The sequence below is a fragment of the Eulemur rufifrons genome, chromosome 9 (genome assembly GCF_041146395.1).
Source record: "Eulemur rufifrons isolate Redbay chromosome 9, OSU_ERuf_1, whole genome shotgun sequence".
NCBI classification, from domain to species: Eukaryota; Metazoa; Chordata; class Mammalia; order Primates; family Lemuridae; genus Eulemur; species Eulemur rufifrons.
Window position 1 is genome coordinate 17079455 of NC_090991.1, and position 18747 is coordinate 17098201.

The following is an 18747-nucleotide window of genomic DNA, read 5'->3' on the forward strand; positions in this document are numbered from 1 at the left end:
TTCCCTGTGAATAGGTTAGGGCCAAGCTGGAAGTTGATAGGCCAGAGGAGAAGGGAAAAGTTTCATATCTCTGGCCTTCGTGTGTCCAGTTTTTGTGTGTGTGTGTGTGTGTTTTTTTTCCTGTCGTCTGACAAAACAGATGAGCAAAGTATGGTCCTGGGCACCTCATGATTTGTATTCTCATAGCCAGATAGGTTCTCCTGGATCAGAGGATTAATAAGCAGAAAATTCAGCATTTTCAATTAGACTACAATTCACCATAATCATCTCACTGCTTTGTTTTCTTAGGCAATCTCAGAACTGGTCAGCCCAGACATTTTTATGCCGTCTCACTCAGAAAATGCAATTTCAGTCAAAGAAATCGTCACCGAAATTGAGTCCATCAGTCAAGGAGTTGGACAGATCCAACTGAAAGACATTTTATCCAACCCATGCCACACACCAAAGAAGAACACCATCAATGAGCTGCCTCTTGAGAGGGCCCAGGCACCAGAGAACAAACCTGGACATCTGGAACAGGACGAGGGCTCCTGCACAGCCCAGCCTGAACTAGCCAAAGACTCAGGGAAGTGTGACCCAGAAGGCTACTTAACCACACACTTACTCACGGCAGACTTGGAAGAAGAGGAACCATCTGAGGAAGAACAAGAGCTCCAGGGCCCAGGGATGCACCCAGGTGCCAAGTGGTATCCTGGGTCTGTGAGGCGAGCCACCTTGGAGTTTGAAGAGCGCTTACGGCAGGAGCAAGAGCACCATGGTGCTGCCCCCACGTGTACCTCATTGTCCATGCGCAAGAATTCCAAGAATGAGTCTTCTGTGGCAGACCTAGCACCAAAAGGGAGAAGTGATGAAGCCACCCCAGAACACTCATATGTCCCCAAGGAACCAGAGATGAGCAAGGGCAAAGGGAAATACAGTGGGTCTGAAACTGGCTCACTATCCCATTCTGAGCAGAATGCCACTAGTCCAGCACCCGAGCTGCTGGAGTTTCACCCAATGCCAGCTCCTCAGGAGTGCCCAGCGTCAGATACTAGAACAAAGCAGGAAGGAGTCCTGAAGAATCAGAGCACTGTGGTTTCACACCAGGAATCTGAGACACAGGCAGTCCCTCTTCCCCTTCCCAAGAGGATAGAAATCATTGAGTATACACACACAGTTCCATCACCTGATCACACTGGGCCAGGGGGTGAAATCACCGCCAGTGAAAGGAATGAAGAGCAAGGACTGAGGAAAGTGAAAGTGGAGAAGTCCATCACTGTGCTCTGTGCACTGGACGAAAATCTAAACAGGACTCTGGACCCTGACCAGATTTCTATGCATCCCCACGTGCTACCTCTGCCTCATTCTTCCTCCCCTGAGCATAACAGGCCCACTGACCACCCAACCTCCACGCCGAGCAGCCCTGAAGACGGAGGCAACAGCCCATCAACAGCCCTGGAGACAGCAGTACCTTTTATCAGTCACACAACCCATGTTCCGTTTGCCAACTTGGATTACCTGCATCCCCAGACTGTGGTTCACCTGGAAGGCTTCACAGAGCAAAGCAGCACCACAGACGAGCCCTCTACAGAGCAGGTTAGCTGGGAAGAAAGTCAGGAGGGCCCCCTTTCTAGTGGCAATGAATTGCCACACAAGGGCTCCCAGTTAAGTAGCCAAGACCTAAGTTTAATTAGCAAACTTGGTGAAAATATTGGGGAGTTACAGGAAAAACTGGACCCCTCATCTGTAGCCTATCGACTCCCACATAGCTCTAGCAGTGAAAATATAAAGGGTCTCAGCCACAGCGCTGGTGTGGTGAAGGAGCGCGCTAAAGAAATTGAGTCCCGGGCGGTTTTCCAGGCAGAGTTCACCAAACCATCCCAAATGAGGCGCTCAGCATCTTTCGCCAAGTTAGGTTACTTGGACCTCTGTAAAGACTGTTTACCAGAGACAGAGCTTATCTCCTCTGAATCCCCTCATCTCAAACAGCTTCAGCCCTTCCTCAGAACAGACTCAGGCATGCACACCATGGAGGGCCAAGAGCCCCCTAAAAACCCAGGTGCCCCCCAGAACCCAGAGCCCACCAAGTATTTTGTAGAACAATTCAAAACAACAGAGTGTATTGTGCAGAGCAAGCCAGTGGAGAGGCCCCTTGTGCAGTATGCCAAAGAATTTGGTTCCAGTCAGCAGTGTTTGCTCCCCAGGGCAGGACCTGAATTGACTAGTTCTGAAGGAGGCCTTCCTTTGTTGCAGACCCAGGGACTGCAGCGTGCGGGCCCTGCCCCAGGGCTGGCTGTGGCACCCCGTCAGCAACACGGCAGAACTCACCCACTTAGGAGACTGAAAAAAGCAAATGATAAAAAACGGACAACCAACCCCTTCTATAATACCATGTGATTCTGAGCCTACACATGTGACTTTCTAAAAGAAATGTTTGTAAAAGGGGCAGGTGTAATATGTAAAGAACATGCACTTTATTGGTTAATTTTATAATATTTTGGTCATTTTACTGTTTCTAGCGCATGCAGGGTTTGGGTTTTCAGTGTGTGTGTGTGTGTGTGTTATATGTGAGGAGAGAGAGAGATTGACTTGGATGGCAAGACCATTTTATCATTTTTTATTTAAAAAAAATTCAAACCTCAAAAAAACCCTCATTTTTCAAAGAACACCTGTATCAAAGGCAAATTGCTGTTTTTCAATCAACTGCCACCTGCTCCTCATTTTGCCCTCTGAGAAAAAGCATGGTTGCTTGATTGAAGGAAGGAAGCAGATGGGGAGGGTGGAGACGTAGCTGGGAACTGGAAATGCTCCCCTGGGTCTTTGTGATGATGGTTTGGTTTCCAGACCTGAGGCATCAGATGGGCTGAAGGGCAGCCAGAAGTCAGAGGGCTCTCAGCCACAGCCCTTTGGAGTTCCTAACGGAGGCAGGTTCTGCTTTGCTTTAAACGGGGGTCTTCCAGAATCCGTTTCTTCTGGTATTCCAGAGTGTATCATTACAGAAAGGCATGATAATGGCTGGCTTTGTAAATTTATCAAATAGTTTTTCCCCAAGAAAATAATTTTTTTGAAATTAAATTTAAAAAGAACCCCAGATGAAATCCCAATGGTCTTCTGTAGAGGAAAGCATGATGAGAGGATGAAGACGTGAGTTGGGGGTGTAGAGCCCACTGCCCAGTGACTGCTGGGTTGATGACATCCACACAGGTGGTCATCCGGGCCCTTCCTGCCAGAAAACGTGCTCTGCAGCGTCCTCCCAAGTAGAACGCAATAGTGACACGTTTGAAAAGCAGCAATCAAAAGTCAATGTGTTCTTGTAAAATGAATACATATGTAGGGTTTTAACCCTTCCATTACTTGAATAATTCTGTGGGCCTTCTGAGTTTAATGGCCATATTTGTTTTTCCTTCCCCATGCTCTTTCCCTGTGCTGCCTTTTTTTTTTTTTTTGATTGTATTTGAATTGTTACATATGTATAACCTCCATTGAATGCAACATTTTCTTTTCTCTGTTATCATTGTTTAACACTTGATATAAGTTTTTGTTTTCTTTCTTTTCCTGGAAGGTTTGTCATTTCTCTGAAGTTTATGCACAGTATTTATGTACATAATGTCTCACTCACTTTCTTACAGTGTTTTGTTGTTGATGTTGTAGGGTCTTCTATTCTTTTTAAGAAGGAGTAGAGTTGCAACTGGAAAACACACAAAGACACCAGAAATACAACTGATGGATGCTGATAGGAATCTGTACAGTATATTGATGGTGGTTTTAATTGTTTAAATGGAGACTTCTAATCACCAGCTCCTGCCAAATTATGCATTAGTAACTTCCTCAGAGGAACCCCTAAAGGCTCCCATTAGGTCACAGTGTGACTGAAGGCTTATTTCTTTTTGAGACTGAAATCCCAGAACGTTGTTTTCTAGTAGCTAAACCACAGCCAGGAAGTATATATGAGTTTCCCAGAGTGGAACCTCCTTTTGGAGGCCTCGACCAAGGGCAAGTACCTGTAATGACTCCATTTAGGATGCTGTTGTTTTGTTGCTGTTATGGAGATCCGTAACACGGGAGCACCTGCCATAACGAGCCTCTTTTAGTTTCTTACAGAAAACATATTTAGCCTGGAATGAAACACCTCTGCAGCTTATTAAAACTGAAGAGGTTTGCAGATTTGCTTCCTGTTTTCTTTGGTTGATGTCCACATCGCTGAGCGTTGACTGAATACAGACTTGAGACGAAGTTTTTTGTTCATCACAGCACTGAGAGGAAAAGACAGTTGCACAGACTGTCAAGGTGATGTCAGAGGCCAGAGATTGGTGGAGGCAGGTAGTAAGGTGACCCAAAGGATGTAGAAAAAGTGAACTGGGGCCATTCGCAGGTGCTCAAGAGGAGCTGTGAATCCACTTGCCGTGTGGAAGCCGTGGCTGGTCTGACGTCACTGCCAGGAGGCAGATTGGACAGAAACTACCTGCTAAAAGTGTCTTTGTGGTATAGTAATTACATGTACCTGTGCTGTTGCTCAGTGGTTTCCCTAAATGTTTAAATGTATCATCCACACAGTTTCGTGATTCCTGGATATTTTGTGTTGTAACGTGTTTTGCTAGGTGGTATGAACCAGTGTGAGGAGGCTTGTGAAACAGGGATATGAACTTCCAGGAAGTCCATCTGAACTGCTCTGCCTTGTTGAGGCACTGCCACCAATATGATGGGAAAAGGAGAGGAAATTGTGGCGGGGGTGGAGAGAGGAGGATTTGCGTGGACATTAAGAGAGTGGCATCCACTCACGGTAACCCCCTGCGCTGTCCTCTTTCCTCCCCACAGTGTGTTTAATGCTCATTCACTGCATTAAATAGCAACAAAGATGAGAGGAAACCCGCTTATGCTGTGAACATTTTTAAAATATATATATATTTTTTATAGAGTGAAGGAAAGTCTTGCTTTGCCTTCCTTTTCTTTTTTTCATTACATTTTTTATTATTTAATTTACCTACCTAAATAAACATCTTCTACACAGGGTCTGTAATTTAACCATGCCAGGTAGTTTTGCCAGCCCTCCAACTCCCAGAATTGGTGGTGTTATTTATATAGCTGAGCAGTATCCAGGGGAGGTACACGATGAGCTGTCAAGGATATTTCAGACTTCTCTTTAAACTTTTTGATACTCTCCAGTGGCCAGTTTCCCTTTTGTGTTCATGGAAAGCCCAGATCTGAAACAGCAGTTTGGTAGATTGACAGAGATAAGTAGGAAAAACCTTGACCTCTTCCCAGTTCCTCTCTTTATATTTTCTTTTTTTTGAAAACCATAGTGTCTCAATTATTCTAGAGGAGTGTATGGGTGTAGGCTCACGCAAGTGTGCATTCATGCATAAAAAGAGTTAACTTTTTGGTGCATAGGGTAGAAGTCCCAAGAGCATACAGGATTTGAGCTGGAATCTGGGTGGTTACCTGGTCAGTAGAAGAGAAACCCCAACCCTTTGTTGATTTTTGGAAACTTAGGAGTAGTGTATACTATAGTAGACATGTAGTACTGTGGTATAGTAACATTCATCTCTCCTCATTTTCAGATTCTGAATACTCCTGATATAGCTTCTTCAGGTTCTTTATTGTTTTCCTGGCTGTGTATCTTTATCCCAACTGGTATTTCCTCTTTCTCATTTTGCAAACTACCAGAAGGTCCAAGGACAGCCTGAGGATGACAGCCCAGGCTCTGAAGTCCCTTCCTCTTCACAGGCCCCAGACAGATGCTGTTGGTTAGACCTGAAGCTTCCTGTAAGAAGCTTCTAAAACGTAGCAGCTCACAGAAATCTTCACCTGTTTTATCTGAGGATTTCAGTTCTGAAGTGATCTAGGCATGTTTGGTAAAAATGTTTTTGTGGGAATCTCTTTTTGTGTGTGTGTATATGTGTTTTTTAAAGAAAGCATTATGCAGAAAGTCACTTTCAAGGGCATTTTAAAATTTTTAAATAAAGCCATTCTTTGGCTTTTTTTTGGACAACTATTTGTGGATACTTTTGTTTACACTGTGAGTATTAAAATGTGCATCATCTTGTCGGCCACTCAGCCCTCCAGGCCTAGCTGTCCTGTGAGTCCTCACTCACAGCAGTGCCGTAATGGTCAGCCCTTGTGGATAAGTGGATAAAACCTGGAGCTGACTTCCATCTGTGTCCTGCACTCCCATCCAACACTCTCTATGGAAATAGTCGTCATTTCCTCAGTGATGGTGTGTCTTAACAGTGGTGGTTGTAATAGTGAATGGCTAGTGTCATTTTTGTTTAATTTTGCTTTGCTTTTTGATGGTAGACAACATCAAATTTTAGCTGTTCAGCACCAATCCAACTTAAAAGCATCTTGGACTTCGTTTTCCCTTCCAAACTAAAAGATCAAGGCATGTATTAGACATAAGCATATTCGCTGCCTCAACTCATCCAACACCCATATTAGGAAAAGGCCTGCCACCAAAGCAGGAAGCTGCACAGTCCTAACCCTTCTCCTAGGGTTTGGGGTCCCTTGATGCCATGGAGAGCTATTGCAAGGTGCTTCTGTACTTTTCCAGCCTGGAAGTGGAGGATGACTGGCCCTGGCTCCTGCTATGAAAAGAGAACCAGCCTCATTTTCTCAATGCCCTGGAGATCTAGGACAGGATTTCTAAACTGGAATCATCCCTGATCAGCTTGAAGATCCCCCAAGAGGTATATGACTGGTGCTGCCATCTGTGTCCTCACAGTGATGCTGGTGGCAGCATCGTGTATACACATGCAGAGCCATTGCCCAGGGCTTAACGAGCTGATGACCCAGCCTGAAAACTGGGTAATGCCCTGAAGTGTTTCCCAATCAATAAGCCCACAGGGAATTGTTTGGTTTTTATGTTTTGTTGGATTTTGGTTTGCTTGGCATAGCTAAAGGTGCCTTTTGTTTTTTTCTTTCTATTTTGTACGACTTGTTCTAAACATGGAAAACAAGTCCAGAAGACTCTCCTTCTGACTGTTACCTTTGCCCCAAACCACCCCAAACTTTTATGTTCACATTTTATTAAATAAAGCAGGTGCTCCCTGGAATCTCTGGGACCTTTTTGAGGCATTTGAAGCAGAATATAAAGAGTGGTCTCATCTCCTTCCTTAATCTTCCTGGTGGTTGGGATATTCCACTTGTATCATAGATTTTTTTATTACTGATGTGCTCCGCTGTTTTTAAATGTGAACTTGTGCGCAAACGTGCAGATTCAATGTTCTTGTTACAGATTGAATAAATTTTTATTTTGAAGATGAAATCTGTGTCCTTCATCAGGCGCAACAAAGGAGGGGGGTGCTGGAGAAGGTGGAGGGGTTGGAAGAAGAAAACACTGGTAACAAACGGGGAGCAGTTCTCAGTGACTGATCCCAGTGAAGCCACTCTGAAGAGATAGCTGCATTCTAGGGAAAAATAGAACTTTCCACCTTCCACAAAATAAAAGACTGGATAGGAGATAGGATCACTAAAAGTTATTATAAAAATTATTTCAGACAGCGTGGCTCCAATCAATTGACCATGCTGGGAACTTGCCTGGCCAAGGAGGCACTTGCCAAAGCCACCACCTGGATGTTAGGGGAATGAATAAGCAAAGGAATCAAAATTCCTCCACCGTCTACGGTCCAAAATGACTGGTCTGAGACAGCTGCTGTCACCTGCCCCCACAGAGAATGGATTTCTTGAGTGGGCAACTCTGGACATGAGTGAGATAGAGCTAACAAGCTTTGAGCCTAAGGGGCCTCAGCTCACTGAAAAGTTTCTAGAAATCGGACATGAATTTCCAAAGAAGTAAAAGCTTTGACCCTCTCCCATCATTAGAAAAGAAACATTCAGTGTCACTGGTGCAGGAGAGAAATGGGACCAAAGGGCATTCCTCTAAAATGGGTTGGGGTGTACCCACTTTTTGCACCTTTCCACAGAGCCATCATGAGATTTAGCGGTGCCATTCATCACACACAAGGTAGTACTACCATCTGGGGAGAGCTCAGTTTCCCAACTGCTAACAAAATTTGATGAAGTTTGCAGAGAAACTAAAGTCAGCCTGCTTCATTCTGAATCATCCATAACAAGTGGGTGGGGCACAGCACTGGTCTCTAGCTGGAGTGCTGGGTGCATGATGGTAAAGGTAGGTCATTCACAAAATACTCTAGGAGTGCCTGGGCTTCCTGATCAATCTAAATAAGCTCAGTCCTAGCTATCTAGTGAAAGCAGATGGACCAATCATGGTTATGGTGCCAGGCTACCTTTTCCAGAAAATTGCTTCATGACAGATGAAATCCGTGCCACCTGGTGCAGTGGTTCATGCCCATAATCCCAGCACTTTGGGAAGCTGAGGTGGGAGGTCTGCTTGAGGCCAGAAGTTCAAAACCAGCCTGGGCCACATAGTGAGATCCCTGTCTCTACAAAAAATAAATAAAAACAGATGAAATCCGTGCCTGTCTTCTATGGATTGCAGTTCAGAGCTAACAGTTCAGAGGAGAGGCACCGAGCCCAAGTAGCTTCTTCCCCTGATTCGTTTATCATGCCTTGGCTCTACCCACCCACAGCTCTGCCAGGCCTTGGCAGCCAAAGGATAGAAAGAGGGCTGAGCTGTGCCAGGCCCAAGCAATCCCTATACCGGTGAATCCCTATACCCGGTGAGCATCCCCCTTCCCAGATGATGGAACTGAAGGCAGGATGGATTGAGGATTCCTGCATCCTAGTCCCAAACCCTTCCCTCTAAAACAGAGTCTGGTGCTCTCTTTAAAAAGGAAGGAAAAGGGGAGGGGAGTGGAGGAAAGATGCCGATTCAGATAGGAGGCAGCATGTCACAACACTTCGCCAACAAGTGGTGCAGAATTGGAAGTACTCTGGCCCAGTCCTCTTCATTTTACAGCCCAGAGAGCTGCAAAAATAGGGTGATTGAGCTGGGCCTGGAACAAGTTTTCTAATTAATTCCAGGCATCCTTTTCTCTGTGCCACGGTAACATAACTCTCTGTTATGCTTTATCTCAGCACTCGTGAGATAAAGTAGCACTGCCCTTCAAGGAGAGGCAGGAATTCATAGTGCTGAAAAGCACGGACCCAGACGCCAGACCACTTGGGTAAGAATCTCAGCTCCACCAACTACCAGTTGAGTGATGGTAAACTACTTAACCTCTTTGTGCCTCAGTTTCCTCAACTATAAAATAGGAATAATAACAGTACCCATCTGAGAAGACTGTCATTATACTAGAATGAAATTAATGTGTACAAATCCCTTAGAACAGTGCCCAGCACATAGGAAGTGTGAGCTACTGTTGTTATAAAGGAGCAACTGAATCACGAGTTTTCCTACCCAAAGATTGATTCCACATGTGCCTGGAATCAATCTTTAGGTAGGAAAACTCGTTCACCCTAACACACCCCACCCCCACCCCCGCACCATGAATTATTTCTGGAGCACCTGTAACAGTTTCTGATTCTGCTCCCCTACAAGTCACTGAATACATGGGCTTTTCCTGAGAAACAAAGGAACATTATGGGGGCCCTCATGGTTTCCACCTCCTTCCCTCCCTTGTCCCCCCAGTGCTGGCCTCTGCCCTCCAGAAGACTGTGTTCCACTGACTCTCAGGTTTGCCCTGAAGAGTGGGAAGTAATAACTGGCCCCACCATGCCCTCCAGGGCCTTCCAAAGGAAGAAATCCAAGCAGTGTGCAGGCCCTGGGTAGACAGAAGATACAGGGACTGTTTGTTCACTGGCTGTATTTTGATCAGGTTGCTTTCTATGTTCTCCTTGACCTTGGTCAATATTCAGATCTGAAGGTATTGTGGGAGGAGGGGAGGCTTCCCTGGAGCACAGTCAGGCACTAACAAGGCCCAGAAGACATTAGGAGTCTGGCCTTTGAGCTGGCTGCTCTGACCCCTAAAATGTGTCCAAAGACCTATGCCAGTCTTTTCTCCCTGAACCTGGTGTTCCCAGGGGGGTCAAGATGGGTTCACTTTTCTCCCCTGCCTGGCATTTAAGCTGCCTCCTGCCCTGTTCCATGGAATCTCCTCTAACGGGATGAAATGCCTAGCACAGTGCCAAGGTTCGCTATAAGTAACAATACCAGTAACAACATTCACAGACCCTTGCAGTTGCTCTGGGCCAGCCTAGGCCCTCATCCAGTGGCTGATACGACTCCTCCGGAGCATCTTCTGGGGCCTCTTTCCCCCCAGAGGGCCTGGACGTGCAGTCCCGCAACCCCTACTGGCCGGGACAGGCTAAATTGGGAGCGTGATTGCAGCGGGACTGCGGCGCGAAAGCACCTGATCTCGAAGGCTGCCTGCCCCAGGGGCGCGCGGCCCCTCGCCGGCCTCCTCTCAGCACTATGCTCCGGCTCTGGGAATCCGAGTCTCCTCGGCCTGCCCGGAAGGCGCGGAGGGCAGGGAGGAAGAGTGCGCACCAGGCACAACGCGCCCACTTAGTTTTGTCGCTTTTCCGGGCCGGCGGACGCTCGGACCGGAGTCTGGGGCGCTCGACTTTCCCGCCGCGGGAGACGGCGAGGCGGCTGTGGCCCCGCCCCCGCCCTAGGCCCCGCCCCCTCAGGTTGATGGCAGCGGCAGCTGGGACGCCAGCGGCGCCCGGCCCCGGAGAGCCGCAGGCGGCGGCCGGAGCGCGGAGCCCAATACCCGGGCCCCAGACGCCGCGGACACCCGGAGAGGCGGTTCCAGCGCCCTGACGCCTTCCTCGGCCCTCGGCGCACCAAGGCCCGCTCCGCAGAGGAGTCGCAGCGTGAGCGTCCCCGCAGCCCTCAGGACCAGGTACGCCCCCCCACCCGGCCGCTACCGCAGCCGGCGGAGCAGTCAGGGTCCCTGGAGGGGGCAGAGGTCTGCGCCCCCTCCCCCCCGCGGCCAGACTCGGCCTCGGGCGGGACGGACTTGCTGTCTATATTTGGCCGGACAGCGGCCCGCGCGCCCGCAGGGCGCAGACACCTTGCCTTGCAAGAACGCAGTACCAGGGCAGGAGGCTGGAGGAGGGTGCGGGGAGGCCGGGCCTCAAGCCCGGGCCGCAGCGGCAGCTTGAAGGACACACGGATGCCCGGGGCCGGGGTGGGGCAGGAGTCAGCGGCTGGGGCTTCGAGAGAGCTTGATGTGTCCCTTGGGGAAGAGCAGCATAGCGCAGGCCCCGGCTGGAGAAGAGGCACCTCACCCCCTCAACCCTCGCAAATCTGGCCCTGGATAGCGGGGTGGGGCGGGGGCATTTGGTACCCCAACTCCAGGAGAGTTTAGTAGGAATAAGGCCCAGCCGAGGCAGGGGATCCAGAGGAGAAACCGGACGAAGAAAGTATGATGGGCAAAAGCCAGAAGGCCATAGCTGCGGCCTTCGGGGAGAAGCCAGCGCAGAGAGGAGTGGAAGGAGAGATCCCCTTTACACTGTGCCCCCTCAACACCGTGGGGGAAATTGAGGAAAACAGTAGCCGAAAGGACTTGGGTTAGCTGACAGGAGGAACTTCTCTCTTGGCAAATTTTTAGATAAAAGCAAAACCCCATCTTCCTGAACTATGCCAGAGACGCAAGTTAAGGATCTTGAGGGGGCTGCAGTCCTCCCCTCATAATTGGCCTTGAGCTAAGATCCAATGGCCAAGGGCTCTAATTGTGGACAGGGTGCCTCTGGGAGATACAGCCACTTCCGTGAAGAGATGGTCATCCAGTCTGGCAGCAGGAGGGCAGCCTGGCACTGAGGCTCCTCCCCAAAACATTCTTAACTTCCAGGGAGCCTTCAGCCCCTGTTAGGTGCCACTGTGCCCCCAGCCTGGGTCTGCATGAAGTCAGGCCCAAATCCCAGCCCTCCACATTAAACAACATTTTACAGCAGCAAAGAACTTTCTTATCCTTTGATCATCTTGAAGAAAGCTCCCTGCTTCTAGGACCATAGTCTATATGGATGTATACCTGACTCCTGACCAGATAACCCTTCTCACCTGCCCACCCCTTCACTCCTCCTCCCTCCCCACAGCTCACAGGACTGAGGACAAAAGGCATTTCTGCCCCCAGCCATGAGCAGGCGTGTGGTTCGGCAGAGCAAGTTCCGCCATGTGTTTGGGCAGGCGGCAAAGGCCGACCAGGCCTATGAGGACATCCGTGTGTCCAAGGTCACGTGGGACAGCTCCTTCTGTGCCGTCAACCCCAAATTCCTGGCTATTATCACGGAGGCTGGAGGCGGGGGTGCCTTCATCGTCCTGCCTCTGGTCAAGGTGAGGGATGAGAGGAAGGAACCAAATGGGAGGACACTGGCCGGGGCCTTTGGGGACTCCTGATGGCAGCCTGTGTTCTCACCTGGTTCCTTTCTTTAGTCAGGAGGGCAGTTGCTGTGGCCAGGCTGCTCCCTGTGCCCCAACCCCTCAGGGATGGGTGGGGAGGCTACCTTACCCCACCCTAAGCAACGGCACCCTGGTGGCGTACGACCACTCCCTAGCCTGTCCACCTCTCCGTGCACCACCCTGTTCCCAGCAGGAACCAGGAGGGCAGTCAGGTGATGGAGATGATTGGGATGCAGCAGAGCCAAGGCCTGGCCAAGTTCTGTCACTGTCCCTCTTAATGCCATACCCCCTCATGTTCTGGGTGTGGAGATCCTCTTCCCTAGCCCATAGTGACCATTTGATTAAATCATACCCCGGAGCAGCACACTGAGGATAGGGTCAGGCTCTGTCCAAAGAGTCCCTTTCTACCTCCCACTCTGGTTCTTATAGTGAGATGGAATGAGAGCAAAGAGAAGGGGGACCTGACGCATAAGGCCAAAACGCTCCATCCCCTAGGGATGGAGGCCAGGCAATGACTGCCCTTTTGCTGAGTAACATCAAGGCCCTTGGCCATCTCCATGCCCAGCATGACCACCCTAAGGCATGACCTTGACCTGGATTCTGGCCCCTACATCTTGTTTAAGGGAGGCCCCATCAGTGGCAGGGTCAAGAAGAGGCCTGACAATAGCCGGTGACTCACCCCAGACTATGCAGACACCATCCAGGGACTCCATCTCCAGGGCTCAAATTTCAGCTGGAGCTGCCTCCTCCCCCAGTATGACTGCCATTTCAATGCCACATGGTCACCCCTTTCCCCTACTGCCTGGTCTGGACTAATGCCAGCCCCTGCAGAGGCCTCAGAGCCCCCACGAGCAGCCCCTAAAGACGGAAGGTAGGTGGGTCCCCAGCTCCAGTTTGGGGATAGTAGGCACCAGGATTGCCTGCTGCTGGTGGTTCCCAGGTGAAGGTGGTTCACAAGGGAGAGAACTGACAGGTGAGGCTAGGAAAGGGCTGTTGGGCACTGCACTGAGTATTACCTCCTCTTGATCTCTTCCACCAGGGCCTTCCCACAGACATTCCAATTAGGGGTGTAGGCTCAAGAACAGCCTCCTCCAAGTGGGTGTGTTTGGAAGAGCACTGGACTGAGAGTTTGAGTCTTGGCTCTACCAGTATCTTGTTGTGCATCCTTAGTTATCTTACCTCTCTGTGTCAGATTCCCTAATATGAAAGGATTCCAACTCTGCCTTCAGCAAAGTGCAGGAAGTGGACTGGATGGGGTTAGAGCCACAGAGAGGGGTTTGCAAAGAGAAAATAGATGATAGAGAACTGAGATGTAAACAGATCCGCTGCCTGCCCCAAAGCAACACACAGGAGAGCAGCCCCACATCTCCCTCTCTGACCCCCCCAGACAGGGCGAGTGGATAAGAACTACCCACTGGTCACTGGGCACACGGCCCCTGTGCTGGATATTGACTGGTGCCCACACAATGACAACGTCATCGCCAGTGCCTCAGACGACACCACCATCATGGTAGGAGCCATTTGGGCAGGGGAGCAGGGAAGGCTGCCTCACCTGTACTGGGGAAGGTGGTAAGGGAGGTGCTGGGTCCGGGGCCCCTGCCCTGCCCAGCTCCCGGGCTATTTTTAGCTGCATGCCCACCCCCTCCCAGGATGCACTGCATCGGGCTAATTATAGCCATGGCCAATGTGGGGCCTGAAGAGCAGCGGGACAGTGCTCTGAAGTCTCCCTGCCGGAGTGAATGGGGAGATCTCTGGAGAGCTGGCAGTGCCCCCTCCTTGCTCACAGTGGCTTCTCCCCTAGGCATGCACCACCACATCTTGCCCTGTATTTGACCCTTACCACTAAAGACAGCCAGTAGAGTTAAGGGGAGGTAGGGGAGGAGCCGAGGGACAGGGCCAGCTCCTCATCCCACCCACCTGTGCCTTTTCCTTCTACCCAGGTGTGGCAGATTCCAGACTATACCCCTGTGCGAAACATTACAGAACCCATCATCACACTCGAGGGCCACTCGAAGCGTGTGGGCATCCTCTCCTGGCACCCTACTGCTAGGAACGTCCTACTCAGTGCAGGTCTGGGGGCCTAGGGAGGGGTCCCGCCCGCATAGATGGGGGCTGGCAAAGACAGGGCCCAGGTGACCATGCCTGGCCACTCTGTGCAGGTGGTGACAATGTGATCATCATCTGGAATGTGGGCACTGGGGAGGTGCTGCTGAGCCTGGACGACATGCACCCGGACGTCATCCACAGCGTCTGCTGGAACAGCAACGGTAGCTTGCTAGCCACCACCTGTAAGGACAAGACCTTGCGCATCATTGACCCTCGAAAAGGCCAAGTGGTGGCGGTGAGTGTCTGGCCTGGCCACTCCCTAGCAGCCCCTGCCCAGTGACCAGATGTCAGCACCCTGTACCCACAATCATCAGAGCCCTTGGTCCCAGTTTTCACTGGTCCCATCCGTACTCTAGAGCCTAGACCCCTCCCCCAGTCTCTGCAACCACTGCTCTCTGCCCTAAGTAAGCCCCCAGCCTGCAATTCTCTGCCCTGCTCCTGTTCCCTCCCTTGCATCTCAGAAGCTCAGAGGAGGGCTCCAGCTTTGGGATGGAGGAGGGGAGAAGCTGGAAACTCCATCCTCTCGCCAGAACCTGCATGAAACCTGAGCTCCCGGACCCCTCTCAGCCGGCACCCAGCGCCATCTTCCAGGGTCTGGGGCCTGACACTGGCTCGAGGGCTGGCTCCTTCTCGCCCTTGTTGACCCGCTGGGCGGGGAATGGGGCAACCCTCGCGCATTGCTTATTACAGCCAGGTGCCCAGGGAGGGCGGCCCCCCTTGCCTCACCGGCCTCAATCTAACCTGGGGTGCGGGGGGCGCGGGGCGCGTGCATGTGTGCGTGGAGCACGCGCAGCGGGGGCGAGCGCGGGCGCTCTAACCCACTAACCCCGCGAGCAGGAGCGAGCCCGGCCTCACGAGGGCGCCCGCCCGCTGCGGGCCGTCTTCACCGCAGACGGGAAGCTGCTCAGCACCGGCTTCAGCAGGATGAGCGAGCGGCAACTCGCGCTCTGGGACCCGGTAGGCCAGGCCGCCCCGGGCGCGCGCGCTCGCCTGCTCGTTCGCTCCTCGGCAGGGTCGGCCAGGGTGCCCTCCCGGGCTGTGGCTGGCACCCAAGCGGAGCGGGGAGCTCCCGTTCGAGAAAAGCCTCGCTGCCAACCCGGGGAGCCAGCAGACATCCCCTGCTCTAGGGATCAGCCTTTGAACGCGCTTAAGGGTTCTGGATCTGCTGAGAGCTGCGCGCCTCCTGCTCTCTCCGGACCCAGACGCTCTCCAGACCCAGGGCCCGCTATGGCCCCCCAGGAAGCTGAGTTCAGGCCCCCTTTTTCTCTCCCCTGCCTCCGTCCCCCACACCCAAGTCAGCAAGCTGGGTGCTCAGCCCTCCACGTTCCCCGGGGCAGGCAGCTGGGTGATGCCCCTCCCTGTCTCCCCCTCCCCCCAGGAGAGGTTTGCAGCCCACGAGGGGATGAGGCCCATGCGGGCGGTCTTCACGCGCCAGGGTCATATCTTCACCACGGGCTTCACCCGCATGAGCCAGCGAGAGCTGGGCCTGTGGGACCCGGTAACGCAGTTGGAGGCTTGGGGTGTGTGCCCCGGGGACTGGCATCACGGGTGAGGGGCCAGGTGCCCCCCACCCTCAGGGCATGCCCACCTGGACAGGACTGGAGGCTGTTGCCACTTCTGCAGCTCCTGCTATGCCCACACCCAGCCCTTTGCCCAGTTTCGCTGCATCGCCTGAAGGAGCCTGCGCTGGCGCCCCCACCTGGTGATGCCGAGTCCCTGGGGGTGGTTTGCTGTGACTGCATGCGGCGGCGCCGGGGTTCATCAGTGTAGCGGGGGAGGAATATGTGTCCAGGGGAGGGGCCTGCAGCTCTGGGCACCCGAGTTTGGGGCGGACAGGAATCGTAAACGGGCTTCTGGGGGGTCCCAAAGTAGCACTGGAGGGCGGGGCAGGGCTGGTCACGCCTCCTGTGCTCGGGCAGAACAACTTCGAGGAGCCAGTGGCACTGCAGGAGATGGACACAAGCAACGGGGTCCTACTGCCCTTTTATGATCCGGACTCCAGCATCGTCTACCTGTGTGGCAAGGTGCTCGCGGCCGGGCAGGGAGAACGGGGGATTGGATGGAGACGTGGAGGGCCCTGTCCGGGCGGGCCTCTGAACCGACTGGTTTTGCAGGGCGACAGCAGCATTCGGTACTTCGAGATTACTGATGAGCCGCCTTTCGTGCACTACCTGAACACGTTCAGCAGCAAAGAGCCGCAGCGGGGCATGGGTTTCATGCCCAAGCGGGGGCTGGATGTCAGCAAGTGCGAGATCGCCCGGTCAGCAGCCTTGGCCCCTCCTGCACGCCTGCTTCTGTCCCCTACCACGTCAGGTCTTAGCCACTTCCCTATAGTGCAATGATTTGGAAAAGGGGGGAGGGATCACACTGGTCTGTTTCAGTGCCCACCCCACCGCTCACTAGCCGGACATTCTCTGAACTTCACTTTCCTCATCTGTAAAATGATGAATACCTTCTCAGAGGTGTTTAACCACAGAACTGATAATATGTTTAAAGTACAATGTGCGTTTTGGTCTCCAACCTCTGGTCCCAGACCAGGAGCTAAGAGCGTGGGAATGTGCGGGGGTGCTGAACCCTGCTCCCTTACAGGTTCTACAAGTTGCATGAAAGAAAGTGTGAACCCATCATCATGACTGTGCCTCGCAAGGTGAGGGGCGGGGAGAGAGAGGGATTGGGCAGGGCTCCGAGGCGGAAGGGAGCGCGGCAGGCGGGCGCCCGTCTCACGCTGGCCCACCTGTCCACCCACCACCCCGCAGTCAGACCTGTTCCAGGACGATCTATACCCGGATACGCCGGGCCCAGAGCCGGCCCTAGAAGCGGACGAATGGCTATCCGGCCAGGATGCCGAACCCGTGCTCATTTCGCTGAGAGACGGCTACGTGCCCCCCAAGCACCGCGAGCTCCGAGTCACCAAGCGCAACATCCTGGACGTGCGCCCACCATCGGGCCCACGCCGCAGCCAGTCGGCCAGCGACGCCTCCTTGTCGGTAAGATCGGCCCCGCTCCACTCAGGCCCAATCTACACATCCCCCTACCGCCTCTGTCCCACACGGCCTCTGCTGTCCTCCGCGCCCCAGCAGCAGCACACCCTGGAGACGCTGCTCCAGGAGATCAAGGCCCTTCGCGAGCAGGTGCAGGCCCAGGAGCAGCGCATCACGGCTTTGGAGAACATGCTGTGCGAGCTGGTGGACGGCACGGACTAGCGCAGCGTGTGGGGCGAAGCTCCGCGCCAGGAGGGCGGAGTGGGGCGGGGCGCACAAGCTCGGCCCCGCCCCGGCCCGTGGGCCCGGACTCCAGACCCCGCCTTCCTGGGTTGGTCCGGGGGCGGGGCCGGGACGGGAACTCCGCCCCTCGCGGGAGATCGGGACAAATGAAGCGTAGGGGAGCCCCGCGTCCGTCGGGCTGGGCCCGGGCTGTGCGCCTAGTCCAGGACTCTGCTGGAGCTGGCCTAGGGAGGCCTAGGGTATCGGGGCCTCAGCAATGGTGCTGTACGGCGAGGTGGTGTTCCCTTTGTCCCCCGCCTAGAGCAGGGAAAGTGCTTAGTATTAGCGCGATGCTTGGGGGGATGTTGGAAGCTTGAGCTTGACCTCAAAGGGGTGGCGCTTCTATGGGTCTCCCCAGAATGACTAGGGAAAATTACAGCGCTTCTAATCAGCTCACTCGATTCCACCACCCTGAGTGGTAAACCAGACGGGCGTCACCCCAGCTCTGCAGACACATACACAACCCGTTTGCTGCAGAGCCGGACCCACTGGCTCTGCCCACAGCGGTCTGTGGTTAGTGGGCTCTCTTCCTTCTTGCCACCGACCGGGGAGAGGGCGGCTTCCTCGCGGCAGCCCCCGCGGAGAAATCGCGGGAGAGCTGGCATGAGGAAGCAGGCTCACCCCCCCCCCCCCACATACACACACACAGCCCCCAGCGCTCTGCTGTGGCCTTGACTCTGTGGGGAAATCAAGTCGTACCGAATGAAACATTTAACAAAGTGCTCAGTCTGTGCCTCCTGCATGGGTGGGGGTGCGGGGATGAGACACCCCAGCCTCTGCAGCTGCTACCCTAGGCTCCTGGGGAACCTGGCAATGAAACCCTGGGCTCAGGCACCACCAGGCAGCCTCATACCCAACAGCCCTCCCCACACTGAGATTCAGAAGGACCCCCAACCCGCACCGTGGGCGTTCCTCCCCCAGTAAAGTCAGGTAGGAAAAGCCTCTGTTTGAAGCCTCTTTTATTTGTGCCTCAGAATCAGTCTGGTGCCCCTGGCATCAGGAAAGGGGGTGGGAGGAACAGTTTCTCTTTGTTATTCTTTTCTTCCGTCCCTTTTTGTGTCCCTTCTGAGCCTCACTGGCTGAGCCGGGAAGGCCAGTCCGAGATAGGCCCAGGACAAGGGTGTGCGGTGGGCCCCT

General features: G+C 53.0%; 2 protein-coding genes across 17 annotated transcripts in view; both read left to right on the plus strand.

Annotated features, from left to right (window-relative positions):
* Positions 1 to 2571, plus strand: part of LOC138391993 (protein phosphatase Slingshot homolog 2) — a 37210-nt gene extending 34639 nt beyond the window's left edge. Inside the window, exon 8 of the mRNA XM_069482199.1 lies at positions 289 to 2571. Coding sequence (XP_069338300.1) covers positions 289 to 2376 — 2088 coding nt within the window. The 3' untranslated portion in view covers positions 2377 to 2571. The remainder of the gene's footprint in view (positions 1 to 288) is intronic.
* A 7946-nt stretch (positions 2572 to 10517) lies between these two features.
* On the plus strand, positions 10518 to 18552 carry CORO6 (coronin 6). Of its 16 annotated transcripts, XM_069483539.1 has the most exons (12): positions 10518 to 10742; positions 11976 to 12175; positions 13629 to 13751; positions 14182 to 14311; positions 14401 to 14582; positions 15726 to 15845; positions 16005 to 16103; positions 16267 to 16371; positions 16462 to 16607; positions 16937 to 16994; positions 17104 to 17334; positions 17428 to 18552. In XM_069483539.1, exons 7-12 carry the CDS (start codon positions 16053 to 16055, stop codon positions 17548 to 17550), a joined length of 714 nt encoding a protein of 237 aa, XP_069339640.1. In that variant the 5' UTR covers positions 10518 to 10742; positions 11976 to 12175; positions 13629 to 13751; positions 14182 to 14311; positions 14401 to 14582; positions 15726 to 15845; positions 16005 to 16052; the 3' UTR covers positions 17551 to 18552. The 16 variants fall into 16 exon arrangements, with proteins under 16 accessions (XP_069339640.1, XP_069339628.1, XP_069339630.1 ...); XM_069483527.1 differs by lacking the exon at positions 16005 to 16103 and having other exon boundaries at positions 11938 to 12175; positions 17425 to 18552; XM_069483529.1 differs by lacking the exon at positions 16005 to 16103 and having other exon boundaries at positions 11938 to 12175.
* Positions 18553 to 18747: the final 195 nt, after the last annotated feature.